Source organism: Hibiscus syriacus, unplaced genomic scaffold, assembly GCF_006381635.1.
Source record: "Hibiscus syriacus cultivar Baekdansim isolate YM2019G1 unplaced genomic scaffold, ASM638163v2 tig00110549_pilon, whole genome shotgun sequence".
Taxonomy (NCBI): domain Eukaryota; kingdom Viridiplantae; phylum Streptophyta; class Magnoliopsida; order Malvales; family Malvaceae; genus Hibiscus; species Hibiscus syriacus.
In genome coordinates this window covers 268,362-290,449 of record NW_024062776.1, presented here as the reverse complement: position 1 = coordinate 290,449, position 22,088 = coordinate 268,362, and the positions used below count along the sequence as shown (strand labels likewise).

Below are 22,088 nucleotides of genomic sequence, written 5' to 3'. Positions count from 1 at the left end.
TAGATAAATATTTCTTTTAACTCACAATAAAATGATATTTTATAGGGTTAAAATTTAGGATATGAGTTTAAGATTTAAGTTTCATAATTTAAGATTTAGAGTTTATGATTTATGATTTATAGTTTGGGAGTTGAGGCTGGGGTTTTAGGGAAAAATATTAGTTTATTACAAGATAAAGAAATATTTATTTATAATTATAAATAAATCATTTAGATTTAATTAAAATTTATAACTCGTAAATAAATGTTTTTTTACTCGCAATAAAATATTTTTTATTTTTAGGGTTAGAGTTTAGGATAGTTAGTTTAATCTTTAAGCTATTTATAGTTTGGAATTTAGGGTTTATGATTTGGATTATGATTAACTTAGGGGATTTAGGGTTTAGGGTTTTGGAGTTTATGACTTATGATTAGGGTAAAAAGAGATAGTGTTTTATTGTGAGTTTAAAGATATTTATTTGTGGACTATCAATTTTAATTAAATCTAAATTATTTATTTATTTAAATACAATGACTGAAAATTAATATAAAACTTATTAAAAACCTATTATCTTGATATTTTAATCTCATTATGTGCTTAAAAAAATTTGGTGAAAAGTCAATTCTACCATTGTAAGTTTACAAGCTACCTATAAAAGGGAGACGGCTCTTCCACGCGTCGTCGTCGTCTTCACTTTAGCAAAGAGCTAATTTCCTCATAACCATCGTGCTCCCCAAAAAAGCAAATTTGAATTCCTTAGTTTGATTTCTCGCTTCAAAGCTTCACTTTCTTGCTTCCTCCTCTCTTCAGTTCTTCCTTCTGGTAAGAATCCATATTTCGTTTTATATATATATAAATACATTTTCCCGCTTTCCGTTTGTTCATAGTTTACGTACATCCAATCCCTAAACCATAATCTTAGAATGAAGATGAATTGAGCTTTGGGTTCCTTAAGTTGTTCGTTTCTGGTGCCTAGTGTTTCGTTTTATTGGGCTTGGGGTATTCTCCCTGGGCCTGAATTGTGTGTGTGTGTGTGTGTTTTTTTTATTTCTTTTCTCGTTTGGATAGTGTTGTTAGATTGCAGAACGGAATGAGGCAACTATTGTGAATTTGTACAGAGTTAGTATAAGTGTTTATAATGTTATCTTTCTAGATTGTTGAGAACTCTTCGTTCTTCAACAGTTCACTGTTAAAAAGATATCGTCCGCTGGTATTGCGGTTGTTCCGGTTCCAAATGAACCTTTGACTACTACTCCTAGTCATTTGAATCTCGATTTGGATCATTGCGGGAGTGAATCTATTTGGGTATATTTGGCGTTTTCTGGGTCCATGATTCCCATGCGGATTTTGGAATCGGATTCTATCAAATCCTTGAAGCTGCGCATCCAAACCTGTAAAGGTTTTGTTGTGAAGAACCAGAAGTTGGTTTGTGGAGGTCGGGAGCTAACACGGAGCAATTCCCTTGTTCGTGACTACGGCGTCAACGATGGGAATGTTCTACACTTGGTTCTTAGGCTTTCTGATCTTCAGGTCATTAATGTTAAGACTCGGTGCGGGAAAGATTTTACATTTCACGTCCGGAGAGGGCGTGGATGTAATGTTGGTTATGTGAAACGGCAGATTGCTAAGAGAGAGAAAGGGTTTACTAATCTTGATGAGCAAGAAGTTCTTTGTGATGGGGAGCGATTAGAGGATCAGAGGCTTATTGATGATATAAGTAAGCATAATGATGCCGTGTTGCATTTATTGGTCCGAAAATCTGTCAAAGTTAGGGCTAAACCAGTTGGGAAGAGTTTTGAGTTGTCGATCGTGGCACCAGCATTGACAGATAAGCGAGATGATGATCTTGGTGAAACTGATGATAGAGTGCAATATGGTATTGGTGGTGGAGAGAATTGTAGCAAAGGATATGAAGTTGATAGACAGGTTGTAACAAGGAAACCTCCTGATAGGAATTTTATATTGGAGCCTGTTATTGTTAATCCTAAAGTCGAATTGCCCTCAGTGATTGTGGAAATGATTAACTCCACATTTGATAGATTACGTAGTGGAAAAAGTCCAATCAGGTCTATGGAGGGTACTAGAGGAGCCTATTTCATGCAGGATTCATCAGGCCAAAAGTTTGTTGCTGTTTTTAAGCCAATTGATGAGGAGCCTTTGGCTGTTAACAATCCTCGAGAACTACCAATGTCACCAGATGGTGAAGGGTTGAAAAAGGGTACAAGAGTCGGAGAAGGAGCATTCAGGGAAGTTGCTGCTTATATTTTGGATCATCCTAAGAATAAGCGAAGCATGACATATGGTAATGAGAAGGGTTTTGCTGGAGTCTGTTCGCATAGTGGGTTTAACAATCCTAATAATTCACCAAAAGTCAAGATTGGGTCATTGCAGATGTTTGTGGAGAACAGCGGAAGTTGTGAGGATATGGGTGTTAGGTCTTTCCCAGTCGACCAAGTACATAAAATCTCTGTTTTGGATATAAGGTTGGCTAATGCAGATAGGCATGCTAGGAATATTTTAATGAGCAAAGATGAAGATGGGCAGACCTTGCTGATTCCTATTGATCATGGCTATTGCTTGCCTGAAAGTGTAAGTTAACTTTCCTAATATGTCTTAGTTTCCTGCAAATTCATGCATGCCATCATTCTTTTTCTGTTCTTTTTGCTACTTTACACCCACATGTTTTATTGCTCTAGTAGGTTATAAATGTTAAAAACAATACTCTATATTTCACAATTAGTAGGTTATTTAACTTGCATCAGTTCTTAATTTAGTCTAGAGGCTAGTACACCGATAAAGTTATCATGATTCACTAATTCTGTTAATTTTAAATTGTCATCTAGCTAGCTGATTTATGCTGCCTGCACGAATACGTTTTCTTTTTTTTTCTTCTTTTTTTGCTGTGGAGTGCCTATGAGTGTCAATAAACGTTATTGTTCTTTCACAATCACAACATTGTAAAATTCATGTTATATATGTTTTTTGGTATTTGCAATCTTATTTTCCCATGTTATTTTTGTTTTGTTTTCAAGGCTAATCACTATTGTGGCTGTCTGTATATTTTTTTGCACATTTGACTGGTTGTATTGGCCTCAAGCTCGCCAATCTTACTCGCCCGAGATAGTTGACTATATAATATCCCTGGACGCTGAAAAAGATATTGCCTTTTTGAAATTCCTTGGATGGGATATGCCACCTAAATGTGCACGTACCCTCCGCATCTCCACCATGCTTCTCAAAAAGGGTGCAGCGAGAGGGCTGACTCCCTTTGTCATGGGAAGTATAATGTGCAGAGAGAACTTGAACGAGGAATCGGTGATAGAGCAAATCATACAAGAAGCAGAGGATCGTGTGTGTCCTAATGCAAGTGAAGCTGCATTTCTGAAAAAACTATCCCAGATCATGGACCACTGCCTTGATGAGATTGTTGCATCATTATAGTTTGTTTGATTTACATGCCTAACTCAAATGGTCTGCGTTATAAACCTCAACGATTTCGTGTAATTTTCCATCTTTTATGGCACTTAAGAAAAAACATCTTTAGGCCTCGATTCACGTTTATTGAACCGATTTTTTCAAGAATTCATTTATTGTTCTTCTGAGATTTGAAATGAAGACATGGTTTTCTTTTCATTTTATCGTTGCATGAATAAGTTCCACGTTTTAAGTTTGCAGCAACTGTTAATTAAGTTCATCATTTTGATAACAGAAGCATTCAAAAGATGCATAGATCGCCATTACATTTAGCCGGAGTAAGATAGAGTTTAACTTTACACCATAAATTAAGGTAATCAAATCATCATTGGCTCGAGTTGTTTCCGACCGATTACAGATATAGTAAGATACAACGGGGAAACCCTATAGGCTACACACAGTTTAGCTGATATATCAACGCTTAATCTTCAATCTTCAAGGAACCAGATATGGAGGACTATATACAACTTTTTTCAACTATAATAAAAGCTAAAAGCGCTTATTGTTAATAATGGAGAAGGCTAACGGCTTCGATATCCATACAGAATTCAAGAATCATCGACATAAACGACAGGCTATATCATTGGGTGTGCAGCAGGGGGCCATCTGTAACATTCTAACTACAAAGGTTGGGTATGCAGGCATCACCTTCTGGGTTTTGTTGTTCTTTCCATATCCGCCCCGTTATTCGCAGCTTCAACTCTTTCCTGTCCCCTCCGGAGAAGAAAAGCGCCATGTTACGCTGTATAATAAGGCCGTCATGGCTATCCCTAACCTTTCGGTGGCTCTCTCTTATGCTTCTTGGGGTGCCTTCCCAAATGAGTTTCCTTCCATTCCCCCCAACTTCTAGGCTATAACTGTAGTTGCGGGCTTCAATCTCGTCACCCATGAAACGAAGGAATGCCATGTAAACAGGGGCCATCCCGAGCTGAAAGGCTTCGAAATGAAGACAGAAGTACTGGCCAAAACAATGAAATACCTAAACATATATGACAAAAGATATGAACCATTTAGCATTCAGGAAAATCTATGAAGATTGTACAATACCATGGGACTTCAGGGCCAGAAGATCAAATAACTGGCAATGAACACATGAACAGCATATATTATTCATCATCTATATCAAAGCAGATTAGCAAGGGTTACACTTTTTCCAGTACATAGAATAAACAGCTCAACTGGTCACGGAAATGTCAACGCCGAATTAGTATACAGGAAAGCACCTAAGTATCCATTAGCATTATATATAGTTTATCATCACCCATCATCTATTAGTTCAGTTCTTAATCAGAACAAATATGCCTAAGAATGAGTGTACTTACAGTTAGCATCCATGTCGCATTTTCTACTTCCTGGGGATTAGACTTCACATAACGATGGTTAAATGTGCATCCAGTGTGCATGTCCACCTTGTGGTCATCCCTTAGATGAGCAACAAGGAACAGAATATTGCCAACAGCAGCACATTCTGATCCAGCATATGGGCAATTGTGTGGCCTGAAGTTGCAGAGGGCCTCATGTTTGAGTTTACTATAGTAGGGAAAGATCTCCGGGCATCCAAGTGAAGTAAATTTGCAAGGCAACTCAAGTGATTCGGCCACCTTCTCTAGTGCTAGACATCTAATATCCCCAAGCTCCTGTCTGCAAGTGGGGCACCGATTGTGCACCCTTGTTTTACAGGTTGAACAGAGGGTGTGCCCATTATGGCACTGTGGAAAAGCAAATTTTCAAATAATTATCATTATAAGAAACTATGTAGAGCAGCTCGATAGAAATCCGTACTAGCATTCAAATGCATTGAAAAACCCTAATGCACCAAAAAACAAATGGTTCAGAAAACGGAATCCGGTGTTTGACATGCGAAACTAGAGAAAACTGGCAGAACTTTTGGGCCACTTCCAGAGCAAAGCATACAAATATGGTTTTACCAGCACACAACAGAGGCAAACATAGAAACATGCACATGTAACTAACTAGGTATAAACATAATCTACAGATGCCAAAGTTCGTGCACCAACCCAACCCGAATGAGAAAAGAAAAAAAAAAGGCAGTTTTCATCCTAAGCATCAGCATTGGCTATGGCCATCTGCTTATTTAACCAGCCACCTGTTCCGTGTAAGCTAATGATATGTACATACACCCATGAAGGAGAAGAGAGAAAGACAAGTGACTATAGGTTTCATTATCATATTGAAAAGGATTCTCATGCGATGGATTAAAATCAAGGCAGTAGTGCCGGCATAGCCACAATTGAAATGGTAAAGTAGCTGTGTGTTGACAGCTGGCACCAAAGACCAGGTTCAAACCCTCATGACCAATTCTTCTCCAACCTGTAGTCTGCTTCTAACCCTAAATCTGTGAAAAGAATTTCTAACCTAAAAGAGCACAATCCAACACACAAGATTCAGCCTAAAAACTCAAAAGATAGCAAATTGACTGAAAAAAGACATTAAAAGGAAACAGATTTAAACCATTCAAGCACTCAAAGAAAAAGAAACTGACCTGATGGATCGGAGGGTACATAGAATTGGTACAAACAGGGCATTCAAGGAGCTCATGGACACTGGTGGTGTTTGGGTGAACCGCTGATGACACGGTACTGTTGATGTGGATCTTCGACAAAGAAGGCAACTGATTATGAAGATGATGATGGATTCATCATCATCAATCACATCTGAAGATGTCATACAATCAATGGAATCCGGTTCCATCGAGAAAGGTGATAAATTCATCAAATTTGGATCGGCTATGGAGAACAAAGGTTCAACACAGAGAGGAAAGAGCTATTTTTTTTCTGAAACAGTTGATCAAAGATCAAGTGGTACCAGGTAAAGAGAAGAAAAATATAAAAGCTAGAAGGTGATTGGGTGGGAATGATTAGAGCAAAACACAGTGGTTCCTTCTACGGCATCACTTGATTGCTGTTATCAATAAGTAGGATTTAACATTAATTAACATCACAATTAATTGCAGGGCCAGCCCGGCTACGACCTGGACTAAATCTAGATTCTAATACTACTAGTTTGTTAGTCAAGGTTTTGGTGATCACGTTCCCTCTGCATTATCCCAGTGGGGCTGTACCCGTTCAATTCTATCTTTCTACCTGTTGCAACTTTTGAGGCAACCACTGGGATATGATACGTAGATGGGACAGTGTAGGGGGAAGCCATCGGACCACTCGATAACTTTACAAAGGCAATCGAATTGTAGGACGTATTTCACACGGTGCCTAGATTAGATTATGCATAATGTCATGGGGGCTAGAATTTCAATTAGTAGATCAGTGCCACTTATACGCTTTCTCTTGTTGAAGTGACACCAAAGTCAATCTTAATCGTGTCTAAGTGAGAAATCAACTCATTAAGTGACTATCAAACCCATCAAAGGTTAACACAGGAAGCTAACACACTGAGGCTCTTCAAAACCAACAGATTAAACAACTCTTATGAAAAACAAACACTGTCGTCATCAGATAAAGACGTTACAGACAAAAGAAAACAATGCTTGAAAAAACTAAGTGTAGGAAACAAAAGAAAACAAAGGGAAACACTGTCCCTCAAAAGTAAGCTAGGAAGCTTCGAAAACAAAAGAAACCAAGTAACTAAGTTACAAAAAACAAAGCGACAATAGATAAACTTAGAGTAAATGTTTGAAGAAAATGAATTAATTGAATGATTACAAATGAGGAGGGGAGGTTCCTATTTATAGTTGAACTCTTTTAGATCTAAAGTTCTAGATTGAATTACATCAATGACCTAGATTGAAATAAAATCATATAAGAATCTTATATAAAAAATTCAAATTCAAACCAAACATCTCTCATCAATTTAAGTATTTATCTCCTAAATGACGAGATAATTATTCCTTTTAGAAACTTCCAAGGAACAGGCTAGGCCTGATGGTCCTAAGTAGGCTCGATACTTTGTATGACTCTTTACGGATATCCGTACACACTTGTCTCGATTCGAACTCCACGAGCCTTGACAATTACTCCCATTGAATCTTGTAACTCCCTCGTCACTTTTGTTTTAGATGCTCTCAGACTTAATCTTTCACTGAACTAGTATTCTCCAAGATTTGGGTCAAATTAGCTTACCCTATCAAACTCAAGCCTGAGCAGAGAACCTTTTTTACAGGTTCTTGGGCACAAGTCATGGACCCAAATCCACGGACCGTGACAATAGCAATACGAGACATGTAGTGTTGAGTTTTAGAAAGACATCGTGTCTTCCATGTTTTTCAAAGACAATCATTTTCATATCACTTTCTAAAAGCATCAAATAATTCAATCAATTTTTATACGCTACATAAGTTAATTTTTTTCAAACCAATTTATCTCAATAATTTATTTTGATGAACATATCTATTTGTATTGTATGCATTTATGCTAGGGATCCTCCCTAATAGTTTAGCCCAGAGTATACTTTGGGCTTAACCGAAAGAAAAAAGAAATTTATGTGCAATCAAACCCATCAAAAGCCTAGCTAGACTCAAACACACAAAAAATAATAGTAGTAGGAGTTAATTATATGTTTCTAAACTATGACTTCATTCACTAAATTTTTGGGTGTTTCAAACTATGCTCTCATTCTAAACCAGTCCTTAAACTTTTAAATATTCTATTTTCATCCCCAAATTATGACCCTTTTCTAAATCAATCCTTAAACTTTTAAATATTCTAATTTCATCCCCAAATTCAACCAAATATGTTATTAGTTTCAATCATAATTTAATCTAATTTTTTTTTCAAACATATAATACTCAAAAGTTAGGGGGACCAATTTAGAAAGAAGGTCGTAGTTTGAAGATGAAATTGAAATTTATAAAAGTTTGAGGATTAATTTAGAATAATAGTCATAGTTTAAAGATAAAATTAAAATATTAAGAAGTTTATGGACCAATTTAAAATAAAAGCCATAATTCAAGAACATATAATGCAGTTAACTCTGATAGTAATTAACTAAGTTGTTAAACGCCATCATTAGTGCCTAGGACATGCTTAGTAAGTTAATCTCCGTGGGACGCTACAGCTCATGAGTTGGTAAGATCATAAAGCATTTGTAATATGTGTTTAAGAATGATAAAAAATAAATACTCACCACCATCAACCAATTAATCTATTGAGATGAGACACTAAATTCATTAAGTAATGTTAAGTGTTTGAATCTTGACGATTGCGATGGAGCAAATTGGGTTGAGAGAATCGTCTTTGTCTCTGCAATACTCGATCTGGATTAGTCGTTCAATAGATCAGATACTGATAGTTATACAAAAAAAATACTCGCCAGCAAGAATAAACCGAGAGGTGTTGGGGTACAATTGCGCTCTTAGAATTTTTAATTTTTTTTATTAATTATCTAATTTCGGATCTTTAAATTTTTTTAACTTCACACCCTAAAATTTTTAATATAATTTCCTATTTTCATATCCACATAAATTTTTATATTTGTCTCTACGAATGGCTACTTTGTATTGATTAGTAGCCAGAATCCGAGGTGTAGAAAATGAGAGCATTGCTCTTGTGCCTGCAATGCTACATGATACCCCACTTGCTGAGGTTTTACAGGCAAAAACAAGAGATTTGATTGTGTCCTCCACTCCAAAGTGCATCACTTTATCATACATTCTAGGACAAATTACACCTTTAATACTTAAATTATTAATTTTAATTATTTTAAAATCATACCTAAAATTTAATTTTTATTATATTTTAATATCCATTATTAAAAACTTTAATTTTTGTTTCATTTTAATACTCATATTCATAATTTGAAGTTAAATTTTAAAAAAATTAAAAATTAAGATATTAAAATAGATAAAAACTTATAATTTAAATATTAAATACGTTAAATTTTTAACGTCGGTATTAAAATCTCGACGCATAATAGACAACAAAATATTATCCTTATATTAAGTCTATCCAACATATTTTTGAAGATACAACAATCGACACGTGAAAAGGTGACAAACGACAATGATTCCCTGTTTATTTCCTACATTCAAATCCAGCAGAGATATTTTTGTTCTTCATTACCTGTTACCTTCTGGGTTAAAAAACCACCGTCGGAACTTTAACAAAACTTTTCCCGGTAAAACTTATACCAAGTGTCGAACAATGAGGAAAGCGGGCGCCCGCTTGAGATTCGAAGCCCCAAAGAGGAAGGCATCCCTTAGCGAAATGTACGCGGGTCGTGTCAAGCGGGTTACGGACGTGCCCGAGTCGATAATGATGCCTCCGTTGTCGTCTCGGCCCATTTTGAACAACGAAGGTCGGATCTTGGGAACACATGTTCCACCAACACTGATCCCCAACAGAGTAGTAAAGTGTCGAGCTTTGGATTCGTTAGCAGAGGAGTGAACACGGGTCGAAAACCATAGAGGACGGTTTAGAAGAAGCGGAACGGTCCATTAAAGTATGAAAACTTCCGGTTGAGCCGGCGTCCTGTCTGGGTAGAAACGATAATCTCCCCCTACAAAGGCCTAACAAACTGGCTGCACCGACGAACAAGCACTGATTGGTGTGACCACATCCGAGCGCCACGCATCCCACCCTATTTCTTCTGAATGTCAGCGTTCAGTCAAGAAATCACCGAAAGTAACCGAACCGTCGCCGTAGGATACTTTGTAAAGACACATTCGACAGTGGTTACATCCCGACGAGTCTAGGCTACGGCAAAGTGGGGATCCACATAGAATACCGGATAAAGACCGTGATTTAGTCGGGTCGAATATCAGGTCTGTTTGAGAGTAGCATTTCTTGAATGGTGAACACTGGACCCAAATGACGTCGCTACCGGTGTCGAGCACCATGTAAAGGTACCTAGGAGGAGTTCCAACACCGAGGCGCATGAAGTACTCTCCACTACCTTGAGCGAGCCCGAAAATTACAGAGCTACAGAACCCAGGACGTCCGTCCGGCGCACGTGGATGTTGACGAGCGACTGCTTTGGAAACATGAGAGTAGATTGTTTCGACACGGAGTGCGTCGCGTTGGAGACGGAGGTCGAAGAGGCGGTCCGGTGTTTCGTCAGATGACAAAGCATCCACGTGGTGCAATTCTAACTGCAATCCCAGTCTCGTGTTGGAATTAACCGTGTCAAGTTCAGAGGTTTCGATGAGGGAGTCGGATGCAGGGTCGGAATTTGACCAAATGAGAGCGGACACTGACGGTATCGAGCGGACAAGTAGGGAATGGAACTCAAAAGGGGATGCGACAGCGGGGGAGAGGGGGAGGAGGAGGAGAATAACAGAGGAAGAAAAGATAAGGGTGCTTTTTAATTTTCTACCCCATTGAATCGAGTGACTGAATAATTCAATGATGAGACATTGGAAGATGGGTTTTTTATATAATGGGATGTGGAAAAAATTATAGATAAAGATGAAACATTTGCACCTAAATTCACTGTTTTTTTCGTCAGGTTTTAAAATTATCTTAATTTAAATTTATTTGGGTCGTACATCGAATTGTGATAAGTGATTTCTCAACAGATATTATATACATACGAAATTTTACTTAAATGACATTAATCTGATTATCAGTTGGATTAACCCCTATTGATTATAATAATGTTTAATTAGTGTGAATCAATAGTATATGCATAAGTACGAGATTATCGATATTGTCATAATCCATCTTCTCCTAGACATGTTTGCTCTGATAGCAACGACACGATGGCATTTCCCATGTTATCAGTTCCCTATATTGAAATAACTTCAGGTGACCGAACAATCACTCTCTATATATATGCATACATACCTACATGCATTCATACATACATGGAGTATTTCATATGTTTTCGGTAAATTATCTGAGCCCACATGTCCTCTAAAGCAAAGAAAACAAGATATATATATATATATATATATATATTTACACGATTACAATTTACACACACGTAGATAAGATGAAAAAGAAATGGGGCCTAAGATATGGACTATAGGGATAGCTACAAATTGACAACAAAACCATTACCTTGGCCCCGTATTTGGACGCCCCCATTGGACCACCTTCAACACTCATCTTCTTATTGAAGGGATCTTGCCCTTCAATAACCCATAGTTTTAAGGAATGTCAAAATACCCGAACTCAACTCGATAGGGGTGAGATTTTTTTTATTGAAATTTCGGAATTCGAAACGGAATGGGACGAGTTATATAATAGGTAGGTTTGGGTGGAGCAGGGTCGGCTTTAAGGTGAAAAAACATTGACCTGATTCAGTTATATATATATATATATATTTAAGATATTAAAGAATTTTATTTTATAATGTTAAAATATGTTATTTAATTATTAAAAATATAGTAAATTATTATAAAATATATATATTTAATAATTTAAATATAATACATGATTAAATAAATATTATTTTAATTAAGCAATACATTTCGAGTCGAGGTTGAGGTCGGACGGCCAAAAAACCGATCTGTTCCGTCCTGTATCATGCCCATCCCTACTTAGTTTAAGCCCTATGATGCTTATACATAACAAGAAAAGACTATATTATATATTTCAATTGGATTGTGAGATGTGGGCTGATATAATTGGTGGAAACACAAATGTTCCTTCCGTTTTCAAGCCGTTTCTTTAATAAAGATAAACTATATAAATGATCATTAATATTGAATACATTTTAATTGTTTTACATAAATTCTAAAAATAATAAATTGATCACTAACATTATTGATTTATAATAAATCAGTCACCTGCCGTAAATAACCATTACTTTCGTCACAAAAAAATAATCCGATGCGTTTAAAGTGTCGAATTGTCATTGTTAAGCCACATAAGATCATTAACCAACCATTTTCTATTGTTTTAATAATGATCCCCAGCAATTGATGTTGTAATAATCCTATATAATTCTAAGGCAAAAAGGTATGTGAGGTCATCGTATCTTAAGAAAAATAATGTGGCCCTCATATTTTTACACTACCTTTAAACTTAGAAAACATATTTGATGTGACCATTTGACCAATGATTTCTTTTATTGATTATTACAGTGTTGATGTGATAATCTACAGTGATTGATGACGTGATTGATGACGTGATTGATAATGTGAACAACTAGAGAAAAAAAATTCATAACTATGTGGAGATTCACGTTTTACATGTTTCAACATCCCAAATCATGCTAATACGAAGCAAATACATAAGCTAATGATGATTAATTTGCACTTCCCACAAGCCTTGTACCTAAAAGCCATAAGAAAAAGGGGAGTAAAAGAAGGGTAAATACATATTATAAATGTCATAATATTAATGAGGTACACATGTTTCATCTAATGAAGAATGGACCGCCACATTTAATTTGTTTAGACCATCTCCGTTTCATTGGCGGCGTAGTAGTTGGACTTAGATTTCACATAAGCTTTTTCTTTTTCGTTATTTAAGGACGTATAATACTAATAGTACCATATACCTTTCATTCCAACACATGCATGGACCCCCTTCAACATCATGCATTCGATTTTATGTTTGTGAAAATAACGAATCTTTAAAGATATTAGTATCGCACCCAATTAAAATAATAGAGGACCTAATTTTAAATGTTTAGAAAGTATAAGTGCTAAGAGAAAAATTAGACCCAAGAAAAATGCAGCGGCTATAGTCGCAATCCTAAACGTAAACAAGTGGTGCGTAAGCTTATATAAATGCTCTCGCAACACTTCAGGAAGCTGCTCTAATGTAATGGAGCAACCACCATATACCGGAGACGACTTCAACGCCTCCACCGCCGCTGAGGTTCAACCGAAGTACGATCCGAAGGGAGGCGGCTCACGGCATCCCATCTACCGGGGTGTCCGTAAGAGGCGTTGGGGCAAATGGGTGTCCGAGATTCGGGAGCCGCGCAAGAAGTCACGCATTTGGCTCGGCTCGTTTCCAGTGCCGGAAATGGCCGCTAAGGCCTACGACGTAGCGGCGCTTTGCTTGCAAGGACGTAAAGCGCGGCTCAACTTCCCCGACGAAGTGGATGATTTGCCTATACCCTCGACGTGCACGGCTCGAGATATTCAAGCCGCAGCGGCGAAGGCTGCTCATTTGCCCGCTTCGGCGAATAAAATTCAAGAAGAATCGTCCGAGGACGGGGACGATTTCTGGGAGGAAATAGAACTGCCGGAGTTGATGAACAGCGGATGCCGGTGGGCGTTCGCCGACGACTAGTTGTGGCTAGACGGAGAAGCTCAACCACAGCAACACTTCTTGACATGTCTGTAATTTTTTTTTTTGAAAAAAGTCCATAAACACCAACCTCTTGTCTTCGCTGGTTATGAACGTATTTAGCATTATACCACATAAATTCACCATTAATTCACTCTTTCCCCTTCAATTTTTAGGGTTTGAGATTAATTATTTTTGATTTATTTTCACCATTAACTCACTGTCAGCTGCATGAAGGTGTGCGTGAATGTGATTTTCTGTTGCTTTTAGATCTAAACATCGAAGAATACGATTGACTCGTTAGTTTTTGAAGCTATTAGACAGATATATAAATAATATGCTTAAAAAAAACTATGTATACGGAGTTCACATGATAGTTTAACGTGATAGATTAACGTGATGAATGACATGATAGATTAATTAAATTGGTTATTCAAAACATGGTAGATGAAGTGTCATGTTAACATCGTTGACTGTCACGTTAACATTGTAAACTGACATACCACTACTATAACGGTTAATAACGAAAAAAGTTGGTAAAAAGATTGCGTTAAGTTTATTTTTTAAACCGGAAGATCGCATTAATAAAAAAAATACGATTACTAAATTAATTTTTTTTAAAACATCGGAACGTGTGTGGAACGGTTAAAAATGGATTTCCTCACTGTTTGCATAGCTCCCCATATAATGACCACAGTACCTTATACATTGTGTAACGTTTCACAACCTGATTGGTTTTTGAAATACCAAATCATCACATGTACCAATTTAAGAGTTCTTCCAAGTTCAAGTACCAGATTGAACAGGTAGTAAAGTTCAGATACCAATCGAGTTATATCCTAACCCTTCAAAATTTTATTATTTACTTCTAACCCCCTAAAGAAATTCCTAGCTCCATCCCAGTTGATGAATGAAGTTCCAAGAGGATAAGATACAAGTGCATGCAAATAATTTAAGGGGCCGGGGAGCTGAGCTGAGCATGAAAGTGAAGCCATCCATATGTGAAGACGACATAAAACAAGTGGAAGCCAGAACGTCAAATAAATTTAATGGCTTGTTATTTTAGTCCCTCTAGTATGTTGAAATCTATAGTTTCGGCCCTCTATTTTAATTTGGCATAATTGGTATCTCTATTTTATAATACTTTTAGTTAACACCATACCTGTTGTTAGTAAGTGATGGTGTGGTTTTTTTTTTAGTCGTATAGTGGGTTATTTGAAAACTCAACATGTTACCTACGACTAGTTGGGATGAAACACTAGATCCCTTAAGTAAGGTCAGATGTTCGAATTATGACAATTGTGAATGGAGAAAATTGGGATTGGGAGGGTTACCCTTACTTCTGCAGAACTTGATCCGGATTAGTCGATCAATAGATCGCATACCCGGTGATTATACCAAAAAATAAAATTTAACCTATCTGTTCAACTGAGTAAGTTTACATATTAGTCAAATTCTTAATGCTTTTTTCCAAAATAAGTCTATGTCGGCATTTTAACGATAAAACTATTTACGATATAAATTTGGATTTATTAAAGATCAACCATAGTAAATTAAAATAAATTTTAACGATAAAACTATTTACGATATATTTTGGATTTATTAATAAGATCAACCATAGTAAATTAAAATAAAGGACTAAATCACACTTTTAGCATAGATGAGGGATAAAAATGAAAATTAACCGTTTTAGAGAAGGCGAGGCCATAGCTAGGGCTATAAATGAGCCTAGTCGAGCTTGAGTATTGCTAAGCTCGACTCAACTCGAAAACTCAAAAATGGAGCTCGGTTCGGCTCAAAAACTCGCGAGCCTAAAATTTTCAAGCTCAACTCGAACTCGAAACCATGAATTGAAGCTAGTAAAAACTCGAAATGAAAAACTAATCTTAAACTTAACTCAATTGAAGTTTCAAACTCGAACTCGAACCTAAAACTTTAATATTTGAATACCATATGAAAAAGATCACACATAAATGTTAATATTAAATAAATAATTTTTAAAAAAATTTAATATATTATATTTTCGAGTTGTTCGCGAGCTTTTCTAGTTGAATATCAGGTAGCTCGATTCAGCTCGTTAAGCATTCGAGTCAAGTTCGAACACGAATCGAATCCATTTAAGTCAAATATTTATCAAGTTTTAACCTAATCGATCTCAAGTAGCTCACGATCTGTCTCGTCTCATTTACAGCCCTACCCATAGCTCGAAAGCTTGTAAGCTGGGCTTCTTATTGGAATCTGATATTATTTTGAGTCGAGCTTGAAATTCAAGGTCCCCGTGTATCTTTCTATTTTAAAAGGAGGCCCAAATTTTAATTTATTCAAATCAAAACCCAACCATACTGTCTCTCATACATAAACTTTAGTACACCATAATTATACCCTCTTTAAAATCAAAGAAACATTTAGAAAATTCACAAACTCTAATAAGTTTGGGAATGCTTAAATAAGTGATTTTGGCCTAAATTTCGTTTGCAATGTAAAAGGATCTTAAACAACTTATTTTTAGCCAAAAATTCATGTTTGAAACGTAATTATTGACTCGAAACAAAAGGCTAAAAAAATTTGTACTTTTACGTTGAAAAACTCGTTTGGAGAACATTTTGAAATGAATCGAGCCGTAAATGGAACCAGGCTAAAACGATGCAGGTAAGGTAAAATAATAGAAGTCGTGCTACTGGCTTTCTCCTTGTCCCAGTTGGTTTAGTGCTTGTCATTTAGCTATCTCAACCAAGGTTCGAGAGCTGGTACTGAAATAATAATAAATAAAATAATAATACCTCACAATTAAGGTATTCTAAAATACCTTTTTTTGGGGCTTGGACTTTGTAGTAATTTCATGTAATCACGGTCTGATTCTTGAACTCTGTTTCCCTCTGCATTTTCAAGCATCAACTAATCAAGAACTTTAATGAAGCCCCACCTTTAATCTTGCTTAATATCCTATGTCGTGTTCTCATGTCCAGTACTGGTATTTTGTTTATGATTCCAGTTCTTCTTACTTATCAGTATTAAATTGTTTTGTTTTGTCGAGCTCGAAGATAAGCTTGTTTTCACCTTTTTATAGGCAGAACAAGAGACTGGTTAGGTTTATGCTCAGATCACTTTGCAGCCCGAAGCAATGTAAGTCATGCCACCCTTCCCATTGGAAAGTCTACTTGTTTATGGTGCATAACTAGTACTAGCTCGACAACGAAACAGAGAAAACCGAAAAAACTGATCCGAACGGATTTCGAATGTAACTTAATTTTATATCTAGAAATACATTATACAGTGTGGTGTGGTCTCATCTCATAGTCAGAATCTGAGCTGGCATCACTTTCCCCCTTCCCTTGACAAAACTACTTGTTTATTCGAGCTCGAATCCAAGACTGTGATAAAGGTCGCGGCAGCAGTGTCGTCAGTGGAAGACACTAAACGATGCGGTGAATGCGGAGATGGGGGGAGGTGGTCGATCTCACTCTCCCAAGGGCCATGGCATTGACTTTTCTTATTCTCCACCTCTCAATCATCACCCAACTACTCCATTTGTTCCATAGCTGGGCCGCATTGTTCTTACCTGTGATTTCTGGAATAAATGGTCAGTATCCCATGAACACAAAAATATTCCAAGTCACTTCAATGGGACTATTTTCATAGTTAATGGCCATCTTTATGTGCATCAAGGATGAGGCTGCGAGTGCTTAGAGTTAGAGACTATCGCTGCTTTAAAGCCTCAACATAGTAAAAGACAATACTATATTAGTACTAGAATTCAAGTTAATATTAATAGCCAACATGAATAATGTATTTTGGTAAATTTCTGTTTTCGATCCTCTACCATACTTAAATTCTGTTTAAATTAAAGCACACGACTAGAATTAGAACATAATATAGGGACCAAAACCAGAATTTGACCTTCATATTTTAGTATTAACTCATTACAATAGTTGTTTTGAAGTTTCTTGGAGAATTGCAGCTGTTATCCATTGAGCTCTTTCATTTTACTTACCTCATGCATTAATCTATATTTCTAGATGCTCAAAAGTCATAATGTATCTTAAGTTTTTAACGGCTGGTACTAGAATGAACAAAAAATTAAACGTTAAGTATAATTTAAAAAAAATGAAAGTTTAAATATTAAAACATACCAAAATTGATAGTTATATACTAAACATGTAATTTACCCTTTAATAAATGCAGATAATGAAGTTGTTGAACTTACTTTTCCCGCATGCTTCAACCACTCTCTTTATACTCTGTCTCATATAGAAAAAACCACTCTGCTTTTAGTGCTGTTCCACCTCCTATCATTTTTTGCTACCAAACTTGTAAATTAACCCTAACCGCTTTTAAACGCACGTATCTCTAATGTTTATGGTGTTCAAATCTGAATCTTTAAGAATTATCACGGTTACTTAGTCGGTGCATATCTAACCGTCGGTCTAATCCGGATTGGAGAGGCCATTAAAGGGCTGTCCATATATGTTATCTATACAAGACATTTTCATCAATGTAGTTGTACATATATGTTATCCACACGTGTTTGATCGCAAATATGCATCTATGACACATGTTCCCTAACCTACTACAATGGTGTGACCATAATCTAACGAATGTACATCGTGCATTAATGGATGGTAATTAAATTTCGCTGTTAGCATGCATGTAACATCATGAATAATGAACATAATCTTAATTTTGCTTCTCCTCGTTTCTGGTCTAATTATATCATTAATCCTTATAGTATACAAAATGTCACAAGTTTAATTTATAAGACCTTCAAAATCAATAGAATTACAACACAATTATTCGATGTAGTATACGTTCAAAGAATATCAACTATTTAACAATAAATGCTCATATCCCTACATATGCGATGCTCACTCGATACAAACAAATCTTATTTAACTCAAGTCGAAAAATATAATAACTTGAATTATTAAATTAGGGTAAAGTAATTAAATTCTATATATAGTATAGGGGCTAATAGGGAAGTTTACCCTTTTGCTAATGAGTTTTTCTCACGGCTTCCTCCTCCTTCTCCTCCTCCTCCTCCCTTTCCCTACGTTAAAAATACACTTTCCCTGCTCCTTTCCTTATATAACAATAAACATTAGTTACCACTTTTCGGAAGTAACCAAACCATGGGGTTTGAAGCAGAGAAAGAGTCATCGAGGTTACTATTGTTTTCATCTCCACATGCACACATGGCGTCACCGGAAAGACCAGGGACGTTAACCCCACCGTTACGCGCCTCGGCCTCGGTCCCGTTCCGGTGGGAGGAGGAACCAGGAAAGCCCAAGGCTTACGCCACTTTTCCGATGACTTTGCTCGGATGCCTGCAACTGCCTCCCAGGTTGCTTCTATTGCAGGAAGCCAATAATAATAATAAGAGGAAGAAGAACGACAAACTTTGCTCGCCCACCACAGTCTTGGATGGTCCTTACTGGGGCAGCGCTAGGTTTCAGTCTTCTTCTTTTAGAATGGTGAAAAGTGAGCGTTACGGATCATTTCATGCCGGTAGCTTTTGCCCTCAGAACATGGTTGCCGGAGCGTGGTGATGGTGATATGGTTGCTAGCGAGAGAGGCAACAGGAAAAACTCTTGGTTTCTTGGTTCTCGGAGGAGAAGCGACGTTGGAGGGAAAAGTTATGTTTCCCATCGTATGGTGATAAAGGAGAAAAGTACAGTAGCAGCAGCATTAGTATCACGAGGATGAAGAAGATGGGCAGCTTGAATAGTCTCTCTCATTCCAAATTCCATTTCTGGGTAAGTTTCTCTATGTTCCTCTCGAAAGTCGCATTTAATCTCTCTAATTTGACAAACCAAACCATTTTATTGTTTTTGTTATAATCATTGTACTACTACATCCCAGAAACTTGTTTGATTTGTTGTCTGAAACACGATAGGCAAGTATCTACGAAGGCTTAAGCAAGTGGCTCCATGGAGCAGAAGGGACAAGAAGGATAGGTTGCAATTATAATCTTCTGCATGTAAAATATTTCATTATGAAAGTTTCCGGATTTGCTTGGTCTGCATACGTTAGTAGCAATAATAATAAGCCAGACCCATTTTCTAGATTCATAAACTCGAACTGGAAACATTAGCAATACATTTATAAATTTATCATAAAGAATCATCCGGACAGTTTTGCCCAAGATATGCACAAAACTCAGGACTCATGATCATGTACAAATCCCCCATGTACACACCTACAAACACTACAACAGCTACAATAAAGAAATGGAAAATTACTTGCATACAATAAACATGTAAAATTAATTGTGAAAAACAATTTTCATGGCAGCAAGGGATTAGTTGCAAGCCTCTAACGATCTAGAAAGGTAGCATACGCCCCACAGTCCATCCCAACAGCAAACCAGCGCTAACAAGACTTAGCCCCAATGCAAAAGCAACGGCACATGTTGTCATGCTCGGTCTAGGCTGGTTCTGCTTTCCTCGTCTACCTTTTCCTGTCTTCTGCAAGCTCTTCAGTGATTGGCAACTGTTTTTGGATGTGAAGACTGGAAGCTCGTTGTTCTTGATCTGAAGATAAACATCTAGCTGCAGCATTTGAACCACTGTTTATAGGAATAGATTTGTGAGGCTTGTTGAAGATGAGCTTGATGACATGCTCCTTCTCTGCGTAGGCTTGCTTCACTACTTTCTCAGCTTCCCTTGCACGTGTTTGTGAGTGACGAAGTGCTTCGAGTAGCTGAGCCTTAGTAGGATCAGACTCTGTAACTTGCTCCATGAAATCCTTCTCGGTTGTACTATAAGATTGCAGTCAAATAAGTTGAGATAGGTTAAATAATTTTAGTCAATCTTTAAGTATCTGTTGGCTAGAGACACAAAATAATGTTCATCTAAGAAGTTATTTGGAAGCACATTATAAAACAATACCAGAACGAAGAGTTGGAAGCATTGCGCATCTGCATTACCGATTGGACTGGAGACAGGGTCTGTTTGGGACTTCCAACCGAAGAAGATACTTCATCACCGTTGAAACAAGCAGAACGTTCGTGCGAGTACCTCCTTATATGCATCTTCTGAGGTGGAGGGAGATCGCAGTTCTCAATGAAGTCCAGCGACTTTTTTGCAACCAGGGAGGCTAGCTCATCTTTATCTGTCACACGCCACCATGGCTCGGACTTCCCACATTTGACCCAGGGAGACCCAGATGACCAGATCATAAGAGAAGTCATTGGTTTTCTTGGAAACATCACATTCTATGGCCTCCGTCTCCGAAAATCCACAGTTTTTCATTGTCTCTGCTGAATCAGAATATTCACAGTTCCTTTTTCTGACAGCACCCGAAGCATCTGGTGCATCTTCCGGTTGAACTCTACTTACGTCAGAGCGAGAGTTCACTTCAGATTTCAAGCTTTCCACTCCATCCCTAAGGCATTTAACAGCTCATTTGTTGAACCCTTTGGGGTCCGTAACTAGGCTGTAGCTGAAGCCACCACCTCATATCAGAGGCTGGATTGGGATAGTAAGCGATCCTGTTGAGCGGCATAAAACCAACGGCAGGCTGATCGTGCGCGCCAGCTACACCAATGGGGCTAGAATCAGCCTGTTTAGAGGAAGATGACGTTTGGCAGCAAGCTAACTTGGGAGCTCTTTTGGCATCTTCTTGGACAAAGAAACGATTAGCTGTTCTTTGCCAGACTGCCCTTACTTCAGCTGCTGCCATTAATCTTCTCTTCAGCACATTTAGCTGTTGCAACAAAAACGAGATGAACTACTAGTCAAAACAAAACTAACCGCATTTGAACCTACACAAAGGTTCATAAGTGATCAAAATAGCAAATCTAAAGTTGATTTCATTGCCTTCAATCGAAATCTAAAAGACTAATTTCAAGTGAACTTCAGATGCATCCCCAGACACCCACCATCATGAGATCATCAAAAACAGGCAACACAATGTAAATTCCGAACTTTAATTTTGATTCGTTTTAGTATCTAAACTTTCAGTTTTTTCAAACCATACCTAAAGCTTAATTTCGTTTCATTTCAATATCCGTTATTAAAAACTTTAATTTTTGAAAACATTAAAAGTTTAGGTACTAAAAAGGGCCAAAATTAATAGTTATGTACTAAATACTTTGTTTACCCTAATACTATTAAGAGAATTTGAGGTTATTAAAAGAGTTCAATGTTAACTATATGATTTAGTAACTATTTTTATATAGTAGGCGCCAAGCCGCCAATATCATAAATAAGAAAACAATAAATGGCGTCTGATATCCAAAACAACCTTTCGGCTCGCCTAAGAACACTATGTGTGAATACTAACAAAGAACACTACTGACTATACGTGAAAGCAATGTCGGGGGTAGATAAGATAAGGTACATACATACATCTCTTATAGCCAAAGAAATGGATAATGAAAATCTTCATATACTATTCCATGAACGTTTTAGCAGGTCAATGGCTTCTGGTTTACAGGCTAATAAAGACAGATTAATAGTAAATGGAGTTGGAATAGAT

At 37.0% G+C, this 22,088-nt stretch overlaps 2 protein-coding genes, 1 long non-coding RNA gene and 3 pseudogenes across 3 annotated transcripts; 3 read left to right on the top strand and 3 right to left on the bottom strand.

The window, feature by feature from the left end:
- The first annotated feature begins 927 nt into the window (after nt 1-927).
- On the top strand, nt 928-3,133 carry LOC120131207 (phosphatidylinositol 4-kinase gamma 4-like). Its single transcript, XM_039148255.1, has 2 exons — nt 928-2,573; nt 3,044-3,133. Exons 1-2 carry the CDS (start codon nt 1,309-1,311, stop codon nt 3,054-3,056), a joined length of 1,278 nt encoding a protein of 425 aa, XP_039004186.1. The 5' UTR covers nt 928-1,308; the 3' UTR covers nt 3,057-3,133.
- Nucleotides 3,134-3,735: 602 nt separating this feature from the next.
- On the bottom strand, nt 3,736-6,295 carry LOC120131166 (annotated as a pseudogene).
- A 3,240-nt stretch (nt 6,296-9,535) lies between these two features.
- Nucleotides 9,536-12,174, bottom strand: LOC120131133 (annotated as a pseudogene).
- A 968-nt stretch (nt 12,175-13,142) lies between these two features.
- LOC120131160 (ethylene-responsive transcription factor ERF023-like) lies at nt 13,143-13,670 on the top strand. Its single transcript, XM_039148218.1, has one exon. It carries the CDS (start codon nt 13,143-13,145, stop codon nt 13,614-13,616), a length of 474 nt encoding a protein of 157 aa, XP_039004149.1. The 3' UTR covers nt 13,617-13,670.
- Nucleotides 13,671-15,934: 2,264 nt separating this feature from the next.
- LOC120131132 lies at nt 15,935-21,322 on the bottom strand (annotated as a pseudogene).
- Nucleotides 19,153-19,632, top strand: LOC120131162. Its single transcript, XR_005516899.1, has 2 exons — nt 19,153-19,363; nt 19,504-19,632. It is a non-coding gene; the product is annotated as an uncharacterized LOC120131162 (long non-coding RNA).
- Nucleotides 21,323-22,088: the final 766 nt, after the last annotated feature.